At 39.9% G+C, this 22,639-nt stretch overlaps 1 protein-coding gene across 2 annotated transcripts in view; it reads left to right on the top strand.

The window, feature by feature from the left end:
- Positions 1-22,639, top strand: part of DENND1A (DENN domain containing 1A) — a 493,337-nt gene that overhangs the window by 119,412 nt on the left and 351,286 nt on the right. For both annotated transcript variants that reach the window (XM_029062896.2, XM_029062894.2), the window contains exon 4: positions 17,463-17,512. In XM_029062896.2, the coding sequence (XP_028918729.1) occupies positions 17,463-17,512 (50 nt within the window). The remainder of the gene's footprint in view (positions 1-17,462; positions 17,513-22,639) is intronic.

The raw sequence follows: 22,639 nt of genomic DNA, 5'->3' as shown, positions 1-22,639 counted from the left end.
TGGCAAACGGCTGCTAAGATTTACGGTATTTTAGTGATCGAGGTTGAAAAGCTTGAAGATGATATCTTAATCCTATGGGACACAAAGTAGCTAATTTTTAAGGTTTTCCTCAGTGTGTAATAGCCTATGGAATTTTGGGGACAAAAAATTCCTTCCACATAGATTGCAGTGTTTAAAGTCATAATTTTCAGACCCTCAACAACTAAAGGGTGGGCTAAAGGAATAATCAACATGAAACATTCCTCCTTTTAAGTAGTTTCTGTTAAGCCAAGAAATATCCAAATAATAAACTGGTAAAACCTAGGTTCAACATTTCCAACTTTGAGATGCTCCATGAGAATTCCTCTTTATAACTGGACCAGTAACTGAAAATCTAGTTGTAGATTGGACCTTGGCTGGTGGGCACCAGCATATCGGGTTCTGCTTCCCATTTTTCCCAGCGCTTTTGGGAAACCACCTTAACTCCTTTGAATTAGTTCCTTAAAGTGTCCCCATCTTACTGCCTGAGAGTTAATCAGGGTATACTTTGGCGTGGAAAACCACTTTGCCTGGAAGCTGTGCTAGGCTGAGAACTGTTAGGATCGTGTTGGTGACTCCTGAAAGGCTGGGAGTTATAAAAACTGTGTTTTTAATCCCTCTGATGGTTGTCTTATTAGGGAAAACTCAGTTTAGGCTGTTTTATCCAAACTGTAATGCAAAATATGAATATTTATTCGTCAATAAGAAGGAGACATTTAATTTGTTAAATGTTTTTAAACTGCTCTTAATTATAAGTGGAATATGTCATTTACCCCCTCCTCCTGCCATTCACACACTCGCTGTCATTGCTCAGTCGAGCTCATCTGTAGGAAGATGATGAAGTTATAGAAGTGGAGTTAATTTTAAAAAGGCAAATTCCAATTTATTATTCTTTAGAGAGCAAAGCCAGTCATTTAGAGATGATGCACAAGTTGAGGCTGATGCTGAGCAGCTGCAGTGATGCAATCTGTGCTTAGGCAGTGTGTTATTAAAGGTGCTCCCCTAGCTCTCTACCCAGGATTGACTGAAAATAATAATCTCTCTTGGCTTTAGAGCCGCTGTGATGTCATCATTTTTTTATGTGTGATTCTGGCTATTATAAAACAGCCCTTTGCTGTTGGGTGTGTATTGAACTGGCATTATTGTTTTGCATCATGTCCCATGTCATCATTATATATTAGTTGAAACCCAGGTATAAACTCTCAGCAAAATTGAAGCTGAGTTTAGGGTTAGTCGATTGAGGATTCAAGAGAGGAAAAATTTCAGTGATATGATAATCCCTGGTCCTTTTGAGAGATTTCTTCTGGAGATAGACTGTTAGATACTAACTTTTGTCTCTAGGATTTCACTTTCTTGTCTCAGTCTTTGAGCTTGGAAAGGATATTAAAAAACAGTCCCTCTACACATCCATCCTTGCTTTTTCTCTCCAGAATTAAGTAAGTAAAGCAAAGATCAGAAAAGATGCAGAATTCATAGTTAAGATAAAGAGGGGAAAGAGTCATATAAATTCAGTAATAAGAGTAAATTCTGAATGCGTGTATTTCTGGGTGCAAGACATAATTTTTAGAATTGAGCCTCTAAATGACAATTAAGAGTTTCAGAAACCTAGTCTGATTGAATGAAATATCGGTGAGGCAGAACCTTTCCATGCGTGCACGTCCAGAAATTTGGTTATAGTTCCCACTGCTCCTATAACTTGGCCCTCTTGGTCACATATAGTACTTTGTATTACTGTGTTAACATGACTTCTTTAATACTTCTAGGCAATACTGCTGAGTTAAGGTTCCTCTGGCAACCATAACTTTAAACTTTCTGACTTGAGTGAGTGTAGAATTTCAGACTTGATCTAGCTCGACCCTGTTTGTGGGGGTTGGGGTATGTGAACGAGAAATGCTTCTTAGGGAGAAGTTGGATTGTAATTCTCTAAAGAACAAATAAAGATGCTACATATGTGTCTCTAGACTTTAAGCTCCCTGTGGACAGGGAATGTGTCCACCAACTCTACTGTAGTGTACTTGAGAAGCAGCGTGGCGCAGTGGAAAGAGCACGGGCTTTGGAGTCAGGGCTCATGAGTTCGAATCCCAGCTCTGCCACTTGTCAGCTGTGTGACTGTGGGCAAGTCACTTAACTTCTCTGTGCCTCAGTTCCCTCATCTGTAAAATGGGGATTAAGACTGTGAACCCCACGTGGGACAACCTGATTCCCCTGTGTTTACCCCAGCGCTTAGAACAGTGCTCGGCACATAGTAAGCACTTAACAAATACCAACATTATTATTACTTTCATGTGCGTTTAGTACATTGCTCTGCACACATTAAGCAGTCGACACCAGTGATTGATTAATTAGAACATATATTTGGTTTATATTTTTCACTTAGTGTCATTCATGTATTAAATTATGGAATGGTTTGACCAACCAAGGCCTGCCAGCTGGGCCTCACCTTATCCAGCTGTAGCCTAAAATGAGGAAATGGAGCCTCTAGATTTGTATGTATTTGGATCATTGTTCCTCTCCATCTACCATCTGGGGTTTGGAGAAGTAAACTGTAAATTCTTAGAACATTTATTTCTAACTCAGATCTCTTCCAATATGTCAGGCACTTGTTCTCATGGAGGTCTAAGTTCCTGGCAAATTAAGAGAAGTTCTTTGAAAAATTTTCAACTTATCTGTTACAATATACAGATTTTATCACAGCTAAAAAAAATACCATTTCTGCATGCAGGTCTCTTTTTATAACGGCCAAGTGTCATTTTAAGAGATTTTCAAGAAGAAGAAATCTTGGCTGAGACTATACGTGAAAAATTTCAGATTATTTATCAAAAAGAGTTTAGAAGGCAAGTGTGCCTTCTCATGTTATTCTAGGGCTGTGTGGAGGAGAAAGGATTGAACTCAGTACATTTCAGTAAGAGTGAATATACAAGCCTACAACTTACAACCAACAAAGCTCATGGGGAATTAAGCAAAAGTAGACCATCTTGCTTCTCATACATAACTGGGAATGTCGATCGTCCACCTGATACCCAGAGAACCACAAAGTGTTGGTGCAATTTAAGGGCCCTGAGTCAAGACATCTTCCTAAGGGAAAAATGTGGTGAAGGATGAGTCAAAAAGTACCACCAGACAAGCTATTATCATACTGTGGGAGTCCCGCCTTTGTTTGCATTTTCACTGGCCTCCAGGCAAGCCTCATTTTTCACTTTCTCTTAAGCCTTGTTCATAGAGCAGTGCAAACCCTACTAACTTTAATCCTAGCTAATAACTGCGGCATTTAAGTGCTTATTATATGCCAAACAAGGTCTGGAGTTGTTACAGTAGCATCAGGTTGGACACAGTTCCAGTCCTACATGGAGCTCACAGTCTAAATAGGAGGGAGAATATGCATTTAATCCCCATTTTACAGATGAGGAAACTGAAGCACAGAGAAGGTAAATGATTTGCCCAGGGTAAAAGCAAGTAAGTGGCAGAGCTGGGATTAGAACCCATGTCCTCGGGCTCTTAGGCTTGTGTTCTTTCCAGTAGGTCATGCTGCTTCTCAGCTATATTTGGAAAGGGTTGTGCAATTTCTCCTTTGGCTTCAGTATCGACAGAGAGGGCTAAGTAAAATGAAGACACATAAACCTGGGTAATTGAAGGTAATTTCATTCCTATACCTCTTGCAGGTGCTGTCATGATTGGACTTCTAGCAGGGAGTTGGAATATTTGCATGGTATCACTCAATCAGTGATATTTACTGACACTTACTATGTTTAGAGCACCATACTAAGCGCTTAGGACAGTACAGTGCAACAGAATTAGCCATCATGTTCCCTGTTCCCTGCCCATAACGAGCTTATGGTCTCGAGGGGGAAACAGACGTTAATGTGAATAACTACTCTATAATTTATAATTTAAAGACATATACATAAGTGCTGTGGCTGGGGTTGTGGTTTGGGCTTGTGGGGTTAAATGTCCAAAGGTCACTGACCCATGGGCTTATTTGATATCTTACTGTCTTACTGTGTGGGCCAAGCAGATCTGGAACCCTGGGGAGCTCTGGGAATTGAGGCTTGAACAGTCTCCAGAAAGCTTATTGTTCAGGTCTCCAGAAAGCTTATTGTTCAGGCCATTCGAGGAGCAGAATCCTCAGGAGATGCTGATAGGGAATTAGAGTAAAGGAGTAAGGGAAGGGGTATGATCAAGCAATCGATAGTATTCATTAAGCATTACTTTTTGCAGAGCACTCTACTAAGAGCTTGAGAAAGTACAACACAATTTTAGCAGAAGCATTCCCTGCCCATAAAAAGTTAAGGAAGGGAGACTGGAGTAAGAGACAGAAATTAAGAGTTGGAAGAAAATGATTGAGGGAGAGAAGATATGAAATTGATCACCACTTTGTCAGAAACCAAACCTTATCTCTGGCTAATGGAGTCTTTTTTATAGTATTTAAGTGCTTGCTATGTGACAAACATTGTTCTAAGTGCTGGGGTAGATATAAAGCTAATTATGTTGGACATGGCCCCTATCCTGCATAGAACTCACAGTCACAGTAGGAGGGCGAACAGGTATTTAATCTCCATTTTTCAGATGAGGAATCTGAAGCACAGAGGTTAATGACTTGCCCAAGGTCACACAGCATGCAATTTGCAGAGCCGGAATTAGAACCCAGTTCCTCTGATTCCCAGACCTGTGCTCTTTCTACCAGGCCACGATACTTCTCAGTTGCTTATGAGTCAAAATCATGGCTTCCACTTGCGTTTTACTTGGGTGGAAGGGGAAGAAGGAATGGCAAGGTTTCCAAACCCAAGATTCTAGTGTACAGTCAAAACCTCTGACTTGAGATCCAGACCTTGCCCCTGCCTAATGGAATTGCCCAAACTGCTACTGAAGAGTCACTCATGGCTTCCGTTTTGTTTTTACTGGAGTGGAGAAGGAAGTAATGACGAGGAACAAGGACTGTCCGTGGATTCATAAGCCCAAAGAAGAGACAAAATGAGCTTCCGGTTCAGGGGAGGAACTTCTGTTTTGGGTTTTTGGGAACACAAGGCACTTGGCTTCCTGCTGAGAAGGGGCTGTGGTGTGGACTCATCTTCAGAGCTCTTGGGAAGAATGCAACATTGGGAAGACAGGGTGACAGTCTATCAGCATGGTAAAAGAAGAACCGACTAAAGTGGAGTAGGGGATGTGAAGTATGGGAGCAGGAGAATGGTAATAATATTAGTACTACTTGCAATGTGCCAAGCACTGAGCACTGGGATCATTACCATTCTTAGCTCACAGTAAGCCTTAGAACCGTTCACTTGAGTCACCTCCAGACTCCAGGAACTCCATGTCTTTTTGAAGTTGGATACTAATGCTCTGTCTGTTTCCTCCAATGAGACAGGTATATACACTTTTTTCTCTTGGTTTTAGTTGTGTCACTTGGTGGAAAAATGGAAAGGTGTACAACCCTCGGTAGTAGGTCAATATGGAGAAGGGTTTTTACTTATTTTATTCTTGTTTCATTCAGATTTTCTCTCACTGCCCATCTTCTCTAATTAAGGAAATATGAGGAAGTCCATTCCTGTACTCTCTGCATTAAAAAAAAGTTTTCAGAAGTTTTTCATCTTATGCCTGAGATCTTTATTGTTAAAATTGATGCCGTCATGCATGATCTCTCTATAATCACCCCTGCTCTTTAGTCTCCCCCACTTCCTCTTGCCCTCTTTGTCTTCTAATTTTCTCAGCGGTCTCTTGAGATCTCTCACCTTCTCTCAAAATCTACCCCTCCACCTGTGCCTCTGACCCCAGCCCTTCATATCCTATTAAATCACTTGCCCCCACTCTTCCCTCCCTGACTGCCATCGTCATTTTCTTTCCAATGGATTCTTCCCCACTGCTTTCAAACATGCTCATGTGTCCCCACCCTAACAAAAATCCTCTGACTCCACTTATCACCCAATCTCCCTCCTAGCATTTCTTTTCAGATTCATGGAGTGAGTTGCCTACATCTGATCTGCTGTCTCTACTTTCTCTCCTCCACTTTATCTTTTATCCCCTCCAGTCAGGTTTCCACTCCCTTCACCCCATGGAAACTGCCCTCTCTAAGGTCTCCAATGACCTTCTCACCAGATTTTATGGCCTATACTCTATCCAAATTTTTCTAGAACTCTCAGCTACCTTTGGCACTTTGGACCATCCCCTTCAAGAAACATTATCCATCCTTGGCTTCACTGACAGTCCTCTCCTGGTTCTCCTCCTATCTCTCTGACAGCTCCTCTGCAGTCTCCTTTTCAGGCTTCTCTCTGCCTCCCACCCTCTGACAATGAGGAATCCCTCAAGGTTTTGTTCTGAGTCCCCTTCTATTCTCCATCAACACCCACTCCCTTGGGGAACTCATTCACTCCCATGGTTTCAACCATCATCTCTATGAGGAGGATTCCCAAATTTACCTTTCCAGTCCTGACCTCTCTTCTCTGCAATCTCCTCCTGCCTTGAGAACACCTCTATCTGGATGACCCAGTGACACCTCAAACTAAGCGGGTCCAAAACAGGACTCTATCTTCTTATCCAAACTCCATCCTTCCCGTCACTGTAGATAATGCCACTAATCCTCCCTGCCTCATAAACCTATAACCTTGGAATTAGCCTCAACTCTTCTCTCTCATTCAACCCACGTATTCAATCTGTTACCAAATTCTGTCAGTTCTATCTTTACAGCAACACTAAAATCCTCCTTTTCCTCTCCATCCAAATTGACATTTTGCAGGTCCAAGCACTTAATAATAATAATAATGGTGGTATTTGTTAAGCGCTTACTATGTGCAGAGCACTGTTCTAAGTGCTGGGGTAGACACAGGGGAATCAGGTTGTCCCACGTGGGTCTCACAGTCTTAATCCCCATTTTACAGATGAGGTAACTGAGGCACAGAGAAGTTAAGTGACTTGCCCACAGTCCCACAGCTGACAAGTGGCAGAGCCAGGATTCGAAGCACTTATCCTATCCCACTTTGACATCTGCAACTGCCTCCTTGTTGAATTTCCTGCATCCTGTCTCTCCAATCCACACTTGACTCTGCTGCCCATGTCTTTTTTCTAAAAGGCAAAAAACCCTAAAACAGTTCAGTCCATGTCTCCCTCATGAACCTCCAGTGATTGTTCATTTACCTCCACATCAGCCAGAAACCCCATAGCATTGGCTTTCAAGCCCTCAATCAGCTTGCCTCTTCGTCTCTTATCCCACTTATTTCCTATTACAGCCCAGACCTCATATTTTGCTCCTCTGGCCCTAGCTTGCTTATTGTGCCTTGATCTTGTCTATCTCTCCACCAACCCCTTTCCCACATCTTCCCTCTGGCCTGGAACTTACCTTCCCCTCCATATAGTCCAGACCACCACTCTCACCACTCTTGGAAGCCTTATCAAGGTCAAATCTCCTCCAAGAGGCCTTCCCTAATTTATCTATCTTTTCCCCAACTCCTTCTCCCGCCTGAGCCACCTATGAGCTTGGATCTGTACCCTTAGAGCACTTGACGGTCACTGTTCCTTCGACCCTAGAGCACTTAAGTATGTATCTGTAATTCATTTTAATGTCTGTCTCTCCCTGAAGACTGTAAGCTCCTTGTGGGCAGGGACTGTCTGTACCAACTCATTGTGTTGTACTCTCCTAAGTACCTAGTTCAGTGCTTTGCCCACAGTATACACTCAATAAATACCATAGTTTGATCTACTATGTATGTGAAATAAAGCCCCTGATTACAAATCAGTAACCTTATTGGGGAAGATAGCATAATCTATTGCTATACAGTTTACTCTGAAAATCCACCCCGCTACCCAAATGTTAGTTTTTATGTTTGAATGCAGTCTCTTCGCATCAAGCTAAATTTTACTGCAGGCTAGATCAATTGAATGGATAATGTTTAAAACCAAACAGAACATTATAAGTAATTATTGTGTTGCCAGACTGAGAAGAAGGGGGGTTATATTAACAAAACCATGATCTTGCCCATCTAAGGAATCTGGGGACCTTTATTAACATGTCTTGTTAACGATCGTTTTCCGTGCTTTACCAGTGGTGCTTCAATAATTTGCGTAAACCATGCAGTACAGATTCCTTATTTTAGCACTAAGACTTACAAAGGCTTCTTTTAGCAGCCTTTAATTTTGTACTTATGTATGTGACATAGCCTGTGGCTGTGATAGCTACTGTGAATCTGCAGTTGTTTTGGGATGAAAGAAGAAGGCAGCTGGAAACTCAGTAGCTACATCTAGCTGTCTACCTAGAGAAGGCCTTGATTTCAAGTTTATCTAAACAAGCTCGACTAATCCCAACTATCTAGGGGGATCCACTGTCAAAACAAGCAGCATGGCCCTAAGGCAAACACAACCATACAGAAATGAGGGCTGGGGCTTCCAATACTCCAATGACTGCAGACTGGAGGCTTTTTTTTTTCTTCCCCTGAAAGAGGGTAAGAGAGGTAGAATTTGCATAATGCCCTTTCATTGGGAACTTTTGGAAAGCTGACAGAGCTCCAGCTTATAGATCTGTAGCCACAATACGGAGTCTATAGGAGAATCCTTGAATGACCTAACCATATTGAAAGAAAATATAAAAGCGCCCAAGTATAGCCAAGTGAGAGAGGAAAAGAGGCTGATGCATTGTCTAACATCTGCTCTACTTCTCGTTAGTTTTGTTCTTTGGTATTCTATGTGGACTTTGGAGAAACCTAAGACAGCCTAACATGAATCCTATAATCTTCCTTCTGAATATTTATGCACTGTGCCAGCCTCTAAGCTGTCCTTTGCGTTTTCCTACTTCCCCCTCATTTTCATGCTCTCAAATGAGGCCAACATTTCAAAAGCTAAATAAATGTTTGTGAATGTTTATAAAAGATTTGCATAAATTTGTCCTTGTTTGACAAAGATCACTTTTTTCTTATGCCAGTTCTGAAATTTTTTTAAGATTTCACTGCTTTTCTTGACAACAAAGTCCTGCATCACAGAACAATGATTGCTGATTAAGTGGGTATGCAATTGTGACTGAATAGGTCTTTTGAGATTCTGGGTAAAAGGGGCTATCATCTGAAGGCAGAATTATAGAATTTAGAAAAGGTATCAAAAGTATACATTTAAATCTATTTTTTGTGTACCATGTAATTAACTGCTACAAAGAATTCTGACTTTGGTCATAGAAATGTATCCAGCCGCTCACTGTTTAAAAAAAAAAAAAAAACCAACAAAAAAAAGACAAAGCAACAAAAAACTGCAATGATAAAAAATATTCCCAGTGTTATTTTACTACTGTTTTTACATTAACCTTTTTTTAGAACTAAACGTAGGAGCTTTAATTCCGTGCTTATCAATAGTAACTATTCATGTGATTACCACAAACGTGGATTTGATTAGTATAAGTTAAGCATTTGCTGGCTTTTCCCATTTAAAAAGCTGAAATTGAAGCAAGTGAGGACATACCTTGGACAAATATAAACCCCATGAAATATGTGCTGGGGTTTAATTTTATTTAAAACTGGTGTGTGCACACACACACATGTACAAACAGAAACACTTGTACCGCCAACGTGTTTGTTGAATTCATTTATCTTTTCAAATTAGAATAGTTTTGGTGCGGTAGTGGTGCTTGTTATGGGTAGAGGTGCTAATTTAGTTCAGAAAGATTCTAAGGTTGGCACTGGTGAGAGATAACAGCCAGTTCTGTTAGTCCTTTTGTTGTATTGGTTTAGAGGTTTAAGTTGTCATTAAGGCACAAACTAGAGCTTCTTCCCTGACACAGTTTTTATCACATCTGCTAGGCCTATGTCCCAGGAGGAGACGTGTAGAGCAGTGAATTCAGCATGGGCCCATTATCTACTGCTTTTGCGTATGTTGTAAAAGGAGTGAGACCTCAGGGACGCTTGGAGCCTCCTCCCGTGTAATGTCCAAGTCAGATTTGAAGGACTGGTGGCAGGAAAGCTTTGGCCTTGGGGTGTGAATTCTAAGAAATAGAGGCACAATTAAGTTTAAAAAATTCAAGGACTTTGAGCTTGGTAATGAAAGATTTTTTTTTTTGAGACTAATGTGAGCTGAAAAGTTCCCCATCTGTGCACATTTTTTGTGTGCATTTAAAGTATTTAAATGCTGACAGCTTTTAGCCTGATCACAAAATAGTTATTTTATAAGGGCCCTTTAAAAAATTATATTTTCTGTAGAGTGAGTTGCTTCTTTAGTGTAATCATATTATAATTTTGAGATTGGGTTACTTTTTCTCTGCTGAGATCTGTTCCTAATTCTATTCTTTTTTTTTTCTCCTTCTAGAAATGTTCATAAATTGTTTACATTTATGAAAAGTGTGATCATTTGGGGTGGAGTGTAAGAAAATGATCATGCCATGGATTCTATATTGTCTCTACTTCATTTAAATGCTACTGGGTTCAACTAATTACAGTACATTATTAATTCCACTAGCTCTGCCCACTAGCATTTTTGGCTTGAAACCGAATCAGTCGCTACATTTTGAAGTACTGAAGCAGTCTTAAACATTTTATTTGCACTTAATAACTGATTCTATCAATTGCCTTTCCCATCCTAATCCCTTTTCCTCCAAGGCTTAAAGGAAAAAAGAGAAACACTAGATTAAAGTTGTCATGAAATGTCATAGCTTGGGAGCGGACTTGACAAACCCCAGATTTGTTCAAGCCTTGTATTTTATTTAATAAAGGGAAAAGGGGTATTGAAAGTAAGTTTTAGGGTCCAAAGGCAATTTCTTTTGTTCAAAACATTTTGCATGATGTAAGGAACAGTATTTTAGTTTAATTTTGACTTGCTATGTCTTTGGTGCCGTGATCTCTTTGTAGCATGCGTATGGACGTTAAGAAAAATGTATTGTCCCTTGATATATATAATGTTGCAATAGCATATTCACTGGTGACATATACTCATCATATTGAAAAGAATTGAACACTTGAGTAAAAGCACAATCAAACCTCAGTCTGGTTAAAAAAAAAAAATTGTTTATGCATTCCAAATAAATGGCAGAAGCATATCAGTGATACATGAGCCGAATGAGTCAAAAATTTTGTTCACGGCCTCTCAAAAATATATCCATGAGTTTTCTCTAAATGACTCATTTTGTGGTTTTGATTTGAAGACCTCTGGGAGTGTGAAAATATTTTCTTAGCATCAGTTTTAATCTGGTTGTTTTAAATGAGGAAAAAAAATCCTTTCGTTTCCCATTTTATATGAAGGAATGATACTCAGGTTCCCCAGTAATTAGATGATAAATCATTTGTTAACATACTACTCTCTAGCTGTATAATGGTAATATTATTTTTAAGCCTCTGTCAGCTTCCAAAAGGTGTGGTTGTTTTTAAAAAATATCTTAAGCAAATAAAGTCTTGCTATATGGAGTTTGTTGGGGATTTTTCGGTGTTTGGCTCCTAACTTTTGAACTTTAATTTTAAGATCATCAGTCAGAGCTTTTTCTTTTAATTCAGTTACAGGATTCTAAAAGCTCAGCGTGATTTTTATACTGGGTTGAAAAAGTAAACTTTAAAAGTATTCCAAGGTTTAAGACTGGCCCGCCATATCACAAATCTTTATTTGTAGACAAAGAATCAAAAATAAGAAAGCTAAGTACTCCCTCTTCTTATAAGCAATCATTTGCCCAAGGTATGATGATGATAATAATTGGCTCAGTGGAAAGAGCCCGGGCTTGGGAGTCAGAGGTCATGGGTTTGAATCCCAGCTCTGCCACTTGTCAGCTGTGTGACCGTGGGCAAATCACTTAACTCCTCTGTGCCTCAGTTACCTCATCTGGAAAATGGGGATTAACTGTGAGCCTCATGTGGGACAACCTGATTACCCTTTATCTTCCCCAGTGCTTAGAACAGTGCTCTGCACATAGTAAGCGCTTAACAAATACCAACGTTATAATAATAGTAATGATTGTGGCTTTTAAGAGCTTACTGCAAGCCAGGCATTCTACTGAACACTGGGATAGATGTAAGTTAACCAGATCAGATACAGACCCAGCTCCATATGGGGCTAACAGTCTAATAATAATTGTGGTGTTTGTTAAGCGCTTACTGTGTGCCAGGCACTTTACTAAGCACTGGGGTGAATACAAGCTAATTGGGTTAGACTCAGGCCCTGTCCTACATGGGGCCCAGAGTCTCAATCACCATTTTACTGATAAAGTAATGGAGGCACAGAGAAGTGAAGTGACTTGCCCAAGGTCACACAGCAGACAAGTGGCAGAGTGGGTTTAGAATCCATGACCTTCTGACTCCCAGATCCATGCTCTATTCATTAAGCCATGCTGCTTTTCTAATTAGGAAGGTGAGGTGAGTTTTATAGGTTAGGAAACTGAGGTACAGAGAAGGTAAGTGACATGCTCAATGTCACACAGCAGGCAAGTGGTAGTCTGAATTAGAACCCAGGTCTTCTGACTCCCAGACCCAGGCTCTTTTTAAAAGGCAACTCTGCTCTTACTAGGCCATGCACCATCTCGCTTTTAGTTGGCCTCTTTTTTTTTTCACTTCATGAAATTTTTTAAGCACTTACTGTTTCCAGGTTCTGCACTAAGTGCTGGGGTAGATACAAGCTTATCAGGCTGGACACATTCTCTCCCTGACTTGGGGCTCAGTCTTAATCCACATTTTACAGATGAGGTAACTGAGGCACAAAGGAGTTCAGTGACTTGTCCAAGGTTACCCAGTAGACAAGTGGCAAGGCTGGGATCAGCACCCAGGTCTTTGTGACTCCCAGGCCCATGCTCTATCAGCTGAGTCAAGCAGCTTCTCAGTGCCTCTGCTTTTATGTCCTGATTCCACATGAGTATAAGTATTCGTTTAAACTCCTTTCATTTTGTGATATCATAGCTGCTATATCATATGTATATTAGTAAGCAAACATTTCTGAACTATTGAGAATTTGCTGCAATTTATTGAACTATTCATTTCCTCAGTTTGCAGTGAATACTCAACCTGTCATATGTTTTGTCTTTCAAATGGAGCTTTGTTGAGGGAGGTGTTTTTTCTTTAGCTGCCAAATGCAATCATTTTTTGTTTATAGGTTTCAATAAAGCATGGAAAATAAAGGAAGTATGTGTTATCTGAGCTGATGGCCTTTTTAGGATCCCCCTCCCCCCATTCAGGGTGAAGTGATGAAGCCTTCTCTCATTATTAATGATCCCAATTAACTTCAGTGAATTCAGTCTTCAAAGTTTTGCTTCCAGACAGGACTCTGTAATGGATAAAATTATAAATTTAAAACTTCACCTGGCTTTGTGACTTGAAAACAGCCAAATGGCCTCCTGCAAGGGCGAAAAGAGTGTCCCAGAGCCAGTTTCAACTCCCACTTTTTCTAAACTGGAAAGGGCCAGTGATGCCCTTCTGGCCAGAGAGAGGGATGGGGTTTTGGGGAGCATGCAGAGTGGACTGAGACTTCATCTTTAGCCTCATGGATGTTTAATTGGCAGGTCTCATTTGATTTTTCTGATTGTTAATTTTATTTTGGCTGCTCAGAGGCAAAAGCTTTTCTTATTCTTCATAATATGCCTTGTAGACAAATCAGTTTGCCACCCATACCTTGCTACCTACTTTCCCTCTACCTCATTTCTCCCTGCCTCTCCCAACTTGCCTTTCAAGGCCTGTGTATTTCTCTGGGGGGGGGAAAAAAAAAGCTCCCCTTTCTTTTAGAAATGGCCAATTTCATAAATTGTCATGTGACATAAAGGAGTCGAATGCTGTGTTCTTGTCTCGTTTATTTTAAAAACTTTGCTTCCGAACCTATCTTAATCAATGAGCTCAGTGTTGTCTCCAATAAGTTATGTGTTGGATGTATTGATTGGGAGGGATTTTAGAAAACCCGCGTGGGGTTTCTAATGTCAGCAGTGTTTTGATTATGAAAAGAGTTGGAACCTGGGGACATGGAACCAGGTGGTGTATGTCCTAAAGCCAGTGGTGACATGGCGGGGCTGGCTGCCTCTGGGGATGTAGTTCATGCACTGCACTTTAACTGCCCTGGCTGGCTGGCTGCAAGAGATTCACTTTTTGCTCATTAAAATGTTAAAAAAAATCAAACTGCACGTAAAAAGATTTGTGAAAATATAAACTTGGGGATTGATCTGGAAAACTGGCACACGGTGCCCCTGGAGACCTCTGCTTTAGCTGGTGGCTCATTTACATTTTGTCAGCAGTGCTGTAGTGAGATCCTTTTGGAGTGCTGTTTTAGGGAGGTTGTGCCGAGGCTGTTTTTCTGGAAGGTTTTGAGTTGGAGGAATGAGGGGAAAAAGCTTATTTCCTTTATTTTCTAGAATTTTAATGGTATAGAAACCCAACCCAAACAAGGACTGCTGTGGCAGCATTGGGACACTAAAAGGCAATAAATCCCACTATTCATGAATAAGTTTGTTTACCCAGAGGCCCTAATTCTGAAGAAAGGCATTTTGGGTGATGATTGTGGAGAATGTTTTCTAACTAAAGCAAACAGTGTTTTTATTTAAAATGAACCGACATAGTTAGTTCCTTGATACTGTTTGTTTTTCATACTGTAATTATGCCATTTTTCTCTGAAAGTACTAGCTGTCTCAAGTTTAATAACATGAAATCTTCAGTATTTAATTGAAAATGCTTGATTTCATTTTCAGAAAAACTATGTCATTTTGAAATTTAATCTGGTAGTCTAATGGGCACCTCATGCCAACTCAGAAGCAAGTTACATTTTTGTTTTGTTTAGCACAGATCCAGGCTTCTTGGGCCCGGTTAACAATAGATTGGAAATCTTGCTCTGTTATTATTGCCAAAATGCATACCCTTTGACAATGGTTCGGGTACTCTTCTTCCACCTCGAAATCCTCAGGTACAAGTGAACTTCTGAAAGGGGAGTGAGTGATTGCGTTATGTGATCTGGTTCTGATCTGGAATAGAATGTTAGTGTGGGTTCTAGCGTTGGTTTTTTGCAAGGCTTGTATTGTAGAAAGGACAAGTACCAGGCTTCTTATTGTTAGAGGCAATGGAAGACCTTTGGACATTTGATATTTGCCGTACCCTCAACACCACAGCACTAAGGTATATATCTTTAAACAGTGCTTGGCACATAGTAAGCGCTTAACAAATACCAACATTATTATTATTATTATTATTATTATTATTATATTTGGTAAATTATATTAAAGTCTGCCCCTCTAGACTGTAAACTCGTTGTGGGCGGGGAACTCTGCCAATTCTCTTGTATTGAACTCTCCCAAGTGCTTAGTACAGTGCTCTGCACATAGTAAGCACTCAATAAATACCATTGATTGAAGACAGTCTGTTATATTCTGGTAAATTATCTAGTTGGGCCTTTTCACTTTTTGTAGAGATTCATTGTATTCATTGTTGGTAGCCAGGGAGGTTCTTTCTCTTGAAAAACCTCGAGACATACACCAGTGAAACTCTGACCTCGAGTAGGAAGAGAACTTTGTCACTTGTAACTTTTTTTTCAGAATGGGTAAGGATTGGAAATACGCGAATGTTCTTTTCCCTGCCGAGTCCAGACTAGTTTTGGTGAAGTGTTTAAAGGTTTGTACTCAGGTGGTTTTAGTTAAGAAATGTTTTATGCACCAGGTTTGAACTTGAGGTGAAAAGATGATTAACATGGGATTCTTATGTGTAAATCATTAGGTCAGTGAGTATATTGGTTGAAAGGTATTTTTTCCTTATGACTCTAAGGATTTTGAGTGTTTCACACAGTATTCCTCTTTTTAACACTTAATGGTTAGTCCCGCTACCAACATATACATTTTCATGTACTGGACATTAACTTATATTCTATTGTTGCTCTTTAAAGGAAGACTTTGAGGATCCACGTTTTAAAATAATTTATATATGCTATGAAATTAATTATGCAGAGTTTATGATTAAACAGCATACGGAAATAAAAAGGCTTGGAAAGACATTTGAAAAAATGACCTTTAGCTATTTATATCCAATTTCTTATTAACTGGTGTTTGATTTCCCCCCTTTACAGTGTTCTTATGTACACAGTACCAGCCCAAGACTCTATTAAAGAATGGGACATGCTCAATTGAATTATGTAGGAGGAACCTGGTCTGGCGGGGAAAGGCATGCTGCTTTCTGCTTCATTGAGGAGGTTATTAGATTGATGTGGTTTCTTTCTTGAATGATAGACCTGGTTTTAAAAATAAATGAAGCGAGAAGCATCAATTCAGTTAGCATTGATAATTCATTATTATTGGTTGGAAAAGTGCTACATTTGTAAACTGATCTTTAATTTATCACATGGATTTGGGTTTGCTTAGGGTAGTCTTGTTTCAACTTGAACCAGCTTCTCAGGGATTCAGAAATTATGTCAGGGTCCCATTTCATCCTGAAGTTTGAGGGTGTTAGATGGAGAGAGGGGAAATTAATATATGAAGGAAATGCAATTGTAATGTATTAGAAATTTTAAGATATCTTCAGAAGATTATAATTGGGGCAGTGTAAATATTCCATCATTCCCCAAAGTCAAGTTGCATAGCATTATTTGTTGCAAATGATTTATCGGTGACCTTTATAAGGGGGGGAGAGAGAGTGTATGTAGATAAAATAGATGAGAAAGCAACCAAGTAAGATTTAAAAAGGGGGAAAGAAGGAAGGAACTGGCATTACCATCCAATTGACTAAGTGAGGGGTTTTCTTACATTGGGAAGAGTAGACTCCATTAGGCACAGCCTGTAGAAGGGTGCACCACTGAATCTCTTTCTTTCAAAGGGTCCGTGTTTAGTTTGCACATCTATATATTTTTCAGACCCTTGGTGTGATATCTTGCCGTGGGTAATTAAGTGCACTACGAGCAGGTAGGCAGGGCCAGGCAGAGCTGTGCTATTTAACAAACGATGCTGGGATTTGAACTGGGTGTGATCCGATGCTGCAACAAGACGACAAAGTAAACAAACCACAATATTAAGCTGTAAAACGATGAGATGGCTGTATTCAAGGGAAAAACTGCTCTAATGAGTTCTATTGGCTTTATCTTTTCTTGCTATTTGCCTGTCCTATTGATGTTGGGAAGTGTTTTCTAATCCCAGACCCCTCTGTTCCTAGGTAACAGGCAAAAGCTGTGCCAACAGCAGTGGTCCTGCCAGGCCAAGCCCATGTGGTTTGGTGTTATTCACTCTGATCCATATGGTCAGGCTGGAGATGGTCCCTTGAGGGGTGTTAACACTCAACAACCCAACCTCCTCCTCCCTCCCTTTGGAGCTTTGCTGCATGGCTCCTGCTGCTTGCCCATGTGTGAATCTTGATTAATTTTTCATTTTTAATGAAGTTTGATCATGTTTATTATTTCACATGATTGACTGCCTGGTACTCCTTCCGTGTAATTGATAAAGCCCATATTTCTTCATCTGTCTCCCATTTCTTCAGGATAGAGTCGCGAGATTGTGTGGTGTGGTTAATGTTAGATTTATTGGTCCCATTAGATGTATAAATTATCTCTTTTTCTCTCCACAGGAAGTTCTACAGACTTTGACCAAGTTTTGTTTCCCCTTCTATGTGGACAGGTAGTGTTAGATTTTCAAACTTTACAAGAAAAAACTTGTCAATAAACCTGCTACAGAAAATAAAAACCATACCATTCTTAACGTTCTGTCTGTTTAACTTTGATTTAAAGCACCCATGTGCAGGAGGGAGTGCAATATCCCCCTTTCCTGGAGATTTTATGGACACCATCAAAAAGTTTAAAAGTTAGAACTCTGCATTGGCAAAACTGAAATGCATTTTGAATCTCTTTAAAAATTTGATTTGGAAAAAAATCAATGATTAAGAATGGTTTAATTCACTGTTACTCTATGTACTGTCTGCAATATGTGTGATTACTTAAATGCTTGACTTTGTTGGTACTGTACAACATTTAGCCATGTTTACTAGAGAATTATCTTTGGATCAATGAAGTCATACTGAATATTCAGCTGCCTTGCTCTTTGTTAACATTTTCTTAAGTGATTTGGGATATCTTTTTGGGAAAATTAATCAATTTTGTGCAAACTATTTCATGTTAGAAAATTTACAAAATTAGTAAAAGCCTGATTTTATTATGATTTTATTAGGCCACATTAATCGGTTTCAGAAGGAGGTGCCCACGTCTCAGAAGAGTTCTCTTTAATGTAGTAATTTTATTTCCGTTTTTTAAAAATCACTGATCAATGGCCAAATTTTTATAACAATTCATGATTGGGAGCTTTAAATCACAAAAAAACTTCTCACGTTAATGAAAACGGGGAGATCACCTAAATTTATCACTGAGGGAGAACTGAATCTTTAGGATTTTATGTTTAAATCTAGTGGCCATTGAATCATTCTTTTTTTCCTTCTGAGCAATTTTTCAAGTGATTTTTAGGCCTGCTGAAGAGGAATCAGGATACAGACTGTTTAGCATATGTTTCATTGTTAAAATTTAGATTTCAGAGGCAGTCTTTTTATAGCAACTTTATGATTGCATCATAATTTGCACATTGTGTTTTAAGTCTGTTTTTAAGTGTGCTCATCCATAGGATAGGATCTCCTAATTTAATTACAAGTGCTCCAACTTGGCAGGGATTGGACTACTTTATGCCTGTATGGCCAGCATAGGAACAAGAGCCGTAATTGAAATAATCGAATGCATGTTTATTCTGCCTAGCCTAGAAGTATAGGGAGAGTTGGGAGGTAATGGCCAAGAGAATGATTGGCTTCAAAGATAGACCCCTGAATTTCCCCTTCTTTTGGGGTCTTATCAACCACTGGTAATAGCTATTTCTCTATATAATATGCTGATCAAACCACCGGTGACCTTTACAGAATAATGTTCCATTCTGGGATCTAAGTGAAAAATTGGACATCTCAAAATCCAGGCAAATTTTGAATAAGATATTTCTTCCCCTTTTCCCATTCCTTCAAAACAAATAATAACAAAAAAGCCCCAATCAAATAGACCGTTTGGGTTGGGTCTGTTTGTTTAATGCAAACTTCACATTTATATGCGTGAATCAGTGATGCATAAAATCTGCACATCCAATCATTTATAAAACATATATTAAAATCATAGAAAGGGCATATACATAGGAACTAATGGAGGTGAAATATTTTAAATGTTTTGGGGTGTTTACAAAGAAAGATAATTGATGAGGATCTACTGTGACTTGTAATAAATGCTCTTTCACTTATGTATGTTTGTGTTTTCCCTTAGCATTAATTTTGAACAAGTGAGAGATTAAGTAAATGAAATAAATAGAAAATACATCATGGTTGAGCTCCTAAGAAGAAAGAATAAAAGGATAGGTCCAAAATGATAGTTGTAAAACATTTATTTCCAATACCTCCCATATGTTCCCTCTTTTCCTATCAAGAAAATATTTTACTCCTAAAATGTTTCCCCTCAAATTACTCTGTTTGGGTGGGAGTTCCCCTGTCCTCCCCATACAAGATTTGGGGGCTAAATTTCTCCACCATCAGCCGTTTTAACCCTGCCTAGGGACAATGGCTTTATATTTCATTGTAATCTCTTACACCTGTGGGTGATAATGGAGCTTTATTCTTGAAGCAATAAAAGTTATTTTTGGAATCTTGTGAGGAACACAAGCATTGATTTCTAGTGGTTCTAGCACCAGTTTTTATATAATTTAATGATGACTAGGTTCCAATAACTAAATTCCTTTTCAGTCAACACACAACCTCTAATTTAATTTTTAATTTTTATTAAGTATTGTCAGTATAATTTGCCTTCTCATCCCTTCCTTGCCTGAGATTACAGGCTAGGAAAGAGCTCTGGTTTGGGTTATGATATTTTGTGGCATGGAGAATGAACACCACAGGATCCAAGTAATGCCCTAGGTGACTGCATTCTGAAGAAAGGCAGTTTAGTCTGCCTTAGTGCTTCCTTTTTCTACTTCAAGGAATAGGAGAACAGCGTCCTGGCATTTCCAGTCTCAGGGCAGGCATTGTGAAAACCACTTTTAATTCTAGCATTTCGCTACCTGTGCTGCTTTCAAATACTGTGCCTTAACTGGGACCTAGCAAAAAATAATCAGAGTAATACCTGAACTTTCAGTGCAAAGACTCTATATAAATCCAAAGGGTTTGAACTTCTGTTACCTCAGCCCTACCTACCATCCTTGGACACCATCCCTGAAAGAAAGAGAGGAGAAATAGTGTGGTCCAGTATTGGACAAACACTGGCAAGCAACACTGGCCCAGCAAGAAAGTATATGCACATGCCACAGCACAGGTAGGAATGTCAGTGGCCCATAGGTCTTTTCAGCCATTTGCAAGTATGTGCAAGCTATCACTTTCAGTATTGACCTCTTTAAAAATGAAGGGTGTGTGTGTGTGTGTGTGTGTGTATACATATATCCACATATATATGTATATCGACACATATAATAATAATGGTATTTAAGTGCTTACTATGTGCCAAGCACTGTTCTAAGCACCAGGGTAATAATAATGTTGGTATTTGTTAAGCGCTAACTGTTCTAAGCGCTGGGGTAGATACAGGGTAATCAGATTGTCCCACATGAGGCTCACAGTGTTAATCCCCATTTTACAGTTGAGGGAAATGAGGCCCAGAGAAGTGAAGTGACATGCCCACAGTCACACAGCTGACAAGTGGCAGAGCCAGGATTCGAACCCATGACCTCTGGCTCCCAAGCTTGTGTTGTTTCCACTAAGCCACACTGCTTCTCTATTTAGATATTTAATGACATCTGCATTTGTCTATATATAGACATTGTCTATATCTCCCCATTGAAAACACTTAAAAAGAGTGATATCAAAATATGCATCTACCTTGGGCATTCATATAAAACTCTAGCATCCAGAAAATCCAGTGTTATCACCATGGAAAGAGAGTCTGGTAATAACTGCAACAAGTTAGAAATTGTTCACCTTCACTCATCACCTTCAACAGGACCAGGTTCCCTAGTTTCCCAATGGGTTTGTGCTAGATGTAGTTTGCTGGATATTAGCGTCCTGGGCTGGCCACCTAGCCTCTTGCATCCACTTCCTTCTCTCTCCTTCAGTCAGCATTCACCTACCCTGTCTGTATTTTCTTCCCTTCATTGCTACTGAGGGTACTGACTTCTGCTGGGCATAGGTGGCCAACCTGGCTACTTTGAGTCTCTCACTCTTGTCCATGTAGATTTTTTTTTTTTGGTATTTAAATGCTTACTATGTGCTAAGCACTGTTCTAAGGACTGGGATAGGTAAAAGGTAATCAGCTTGATACAAGGCACTCAAGTTGTCCCACATGGAGCTCACAGTCTTCATCCCCATTTTACAGATGAGGTAACTGAGGCACAGAGAAGTGAAGTGACTTGCCCAAGGTCACACAACTGACAAGTCGCAGATCCGGGATTAGAACCCATGGCCTCTGACTCCTAAGCTTGTGCTCTTTCCACTAAGAGAAAACTATTTCTTGGCAGGCAGCATAAAAATTCCATTTAGTTTCCAAGATCATTGGGAACTATTCTCTCTCGACTTAAATGCAGTTGGAGATTGTATCACTCTCAATTCCAGAATTCCTTGGGCCTGTGCAGTGGAATGACTGGTCAACTCCAATGACCTCCCGCTCCACCCCACCTCACATACTCATCAGCTTGGGCACACACTTGATCTCATAATCTCTAGCCATCATTCAGTCTCTACCTTCACCAACTCTGAAATTCCTGTATCAGAGGAATTACCTTCTCACTTGCTCTCTTTTCCTTATGCTCACCCTCTGCAAATCTGTTCTGTTCCCCCATAGAGACCTCAGGTCTTTTACCACCCACCAGTATTCTAGCCATCAAGCTCCATTTGGTCTCCGAACCCAAACTAACTCAACACCACCCTCTCCACTGAACTCAGCTCCCTTGCTTCCTGGTACCTTTGCCGATTTCAAACCACTACCTGACAACAATACTTCTCCTTCCTTATTCACTTCCATACCCATTGCCGCCACCAGACATTTATTTCCCTTCTCAAGCTTCCTGTCCCTCCTTCCCTACCATTTCTTTCCCTTAATGACTTGGCCACATATTAACAAAATAGAAAACATCAGGCGTGATCTCTGTAAAATCTCCCCTGCTTCTCTCCACTCCCCACCCCCACCATCTTCAACTCTCCATGTATTCCCTGCAGTATCTCAAGAAAATATTTCTCATGTCCTCTCAAAATCCATTCCCTCTACCTTCACTTCTGACCCATCCTTTCATATCATGCCCTAGGATCTGTGATCTTTGGACATTTGGTATTCACTTCACCTTCAGCCCCACCATACTTATGTACCTAGCTTTAAATTTTATATTATAAATTATGTATCTATATTAGTTTCTGTTTCTCCCTCTAGACCCTAAGCTCGTTGTGAGCAGGGAACACGTCTACCAACTTTATTATACTCTCCCATGTGCTTAATATGCTGCTCTGCACATACTAAACACTCGGTAAATACCATTGTTTGAATTAAATTCTCTTCCCTTCCCTATCTACCACCTCCAACCTCGTTCCCTTTGGACAAGGTCACAGAACATGTGCTTGTGTGAAGAGGATTAATGTGTACCCACCTGGGGCATCCATTAAGGAGTCCCTCTGTCCAGTTTGTGTACTGCCACTTCATTAGAATGAGGTACCGGGTATTGCGTATTCGTGAGTATGAACTTAGAGCAGCAGAGACA

The sequence above is a fragment of the Ornithorhynchus anatinus genome, chromosome 4 (assembly GCF_004115215.2).
Source record: "Ornithorhynchus anatinus isolate Pmale09 chromosome 4, mOrnAna1.pri.v4, whole genome shotgun sequence".
In the NCBI taxonomy this organism is placed as follows: domain Eukaryota; kingdom Metazoa; phylum Chordata; class Mammalia; order Monotremata; family Ornithorhynchidae; genus Ornithorhynchus; species Ornithorhynchus anatinus.
Note: the sequence above shows the minus strand (reverse complement) of the source record. Positions and strands in the feature narration are given on the sequence as shown.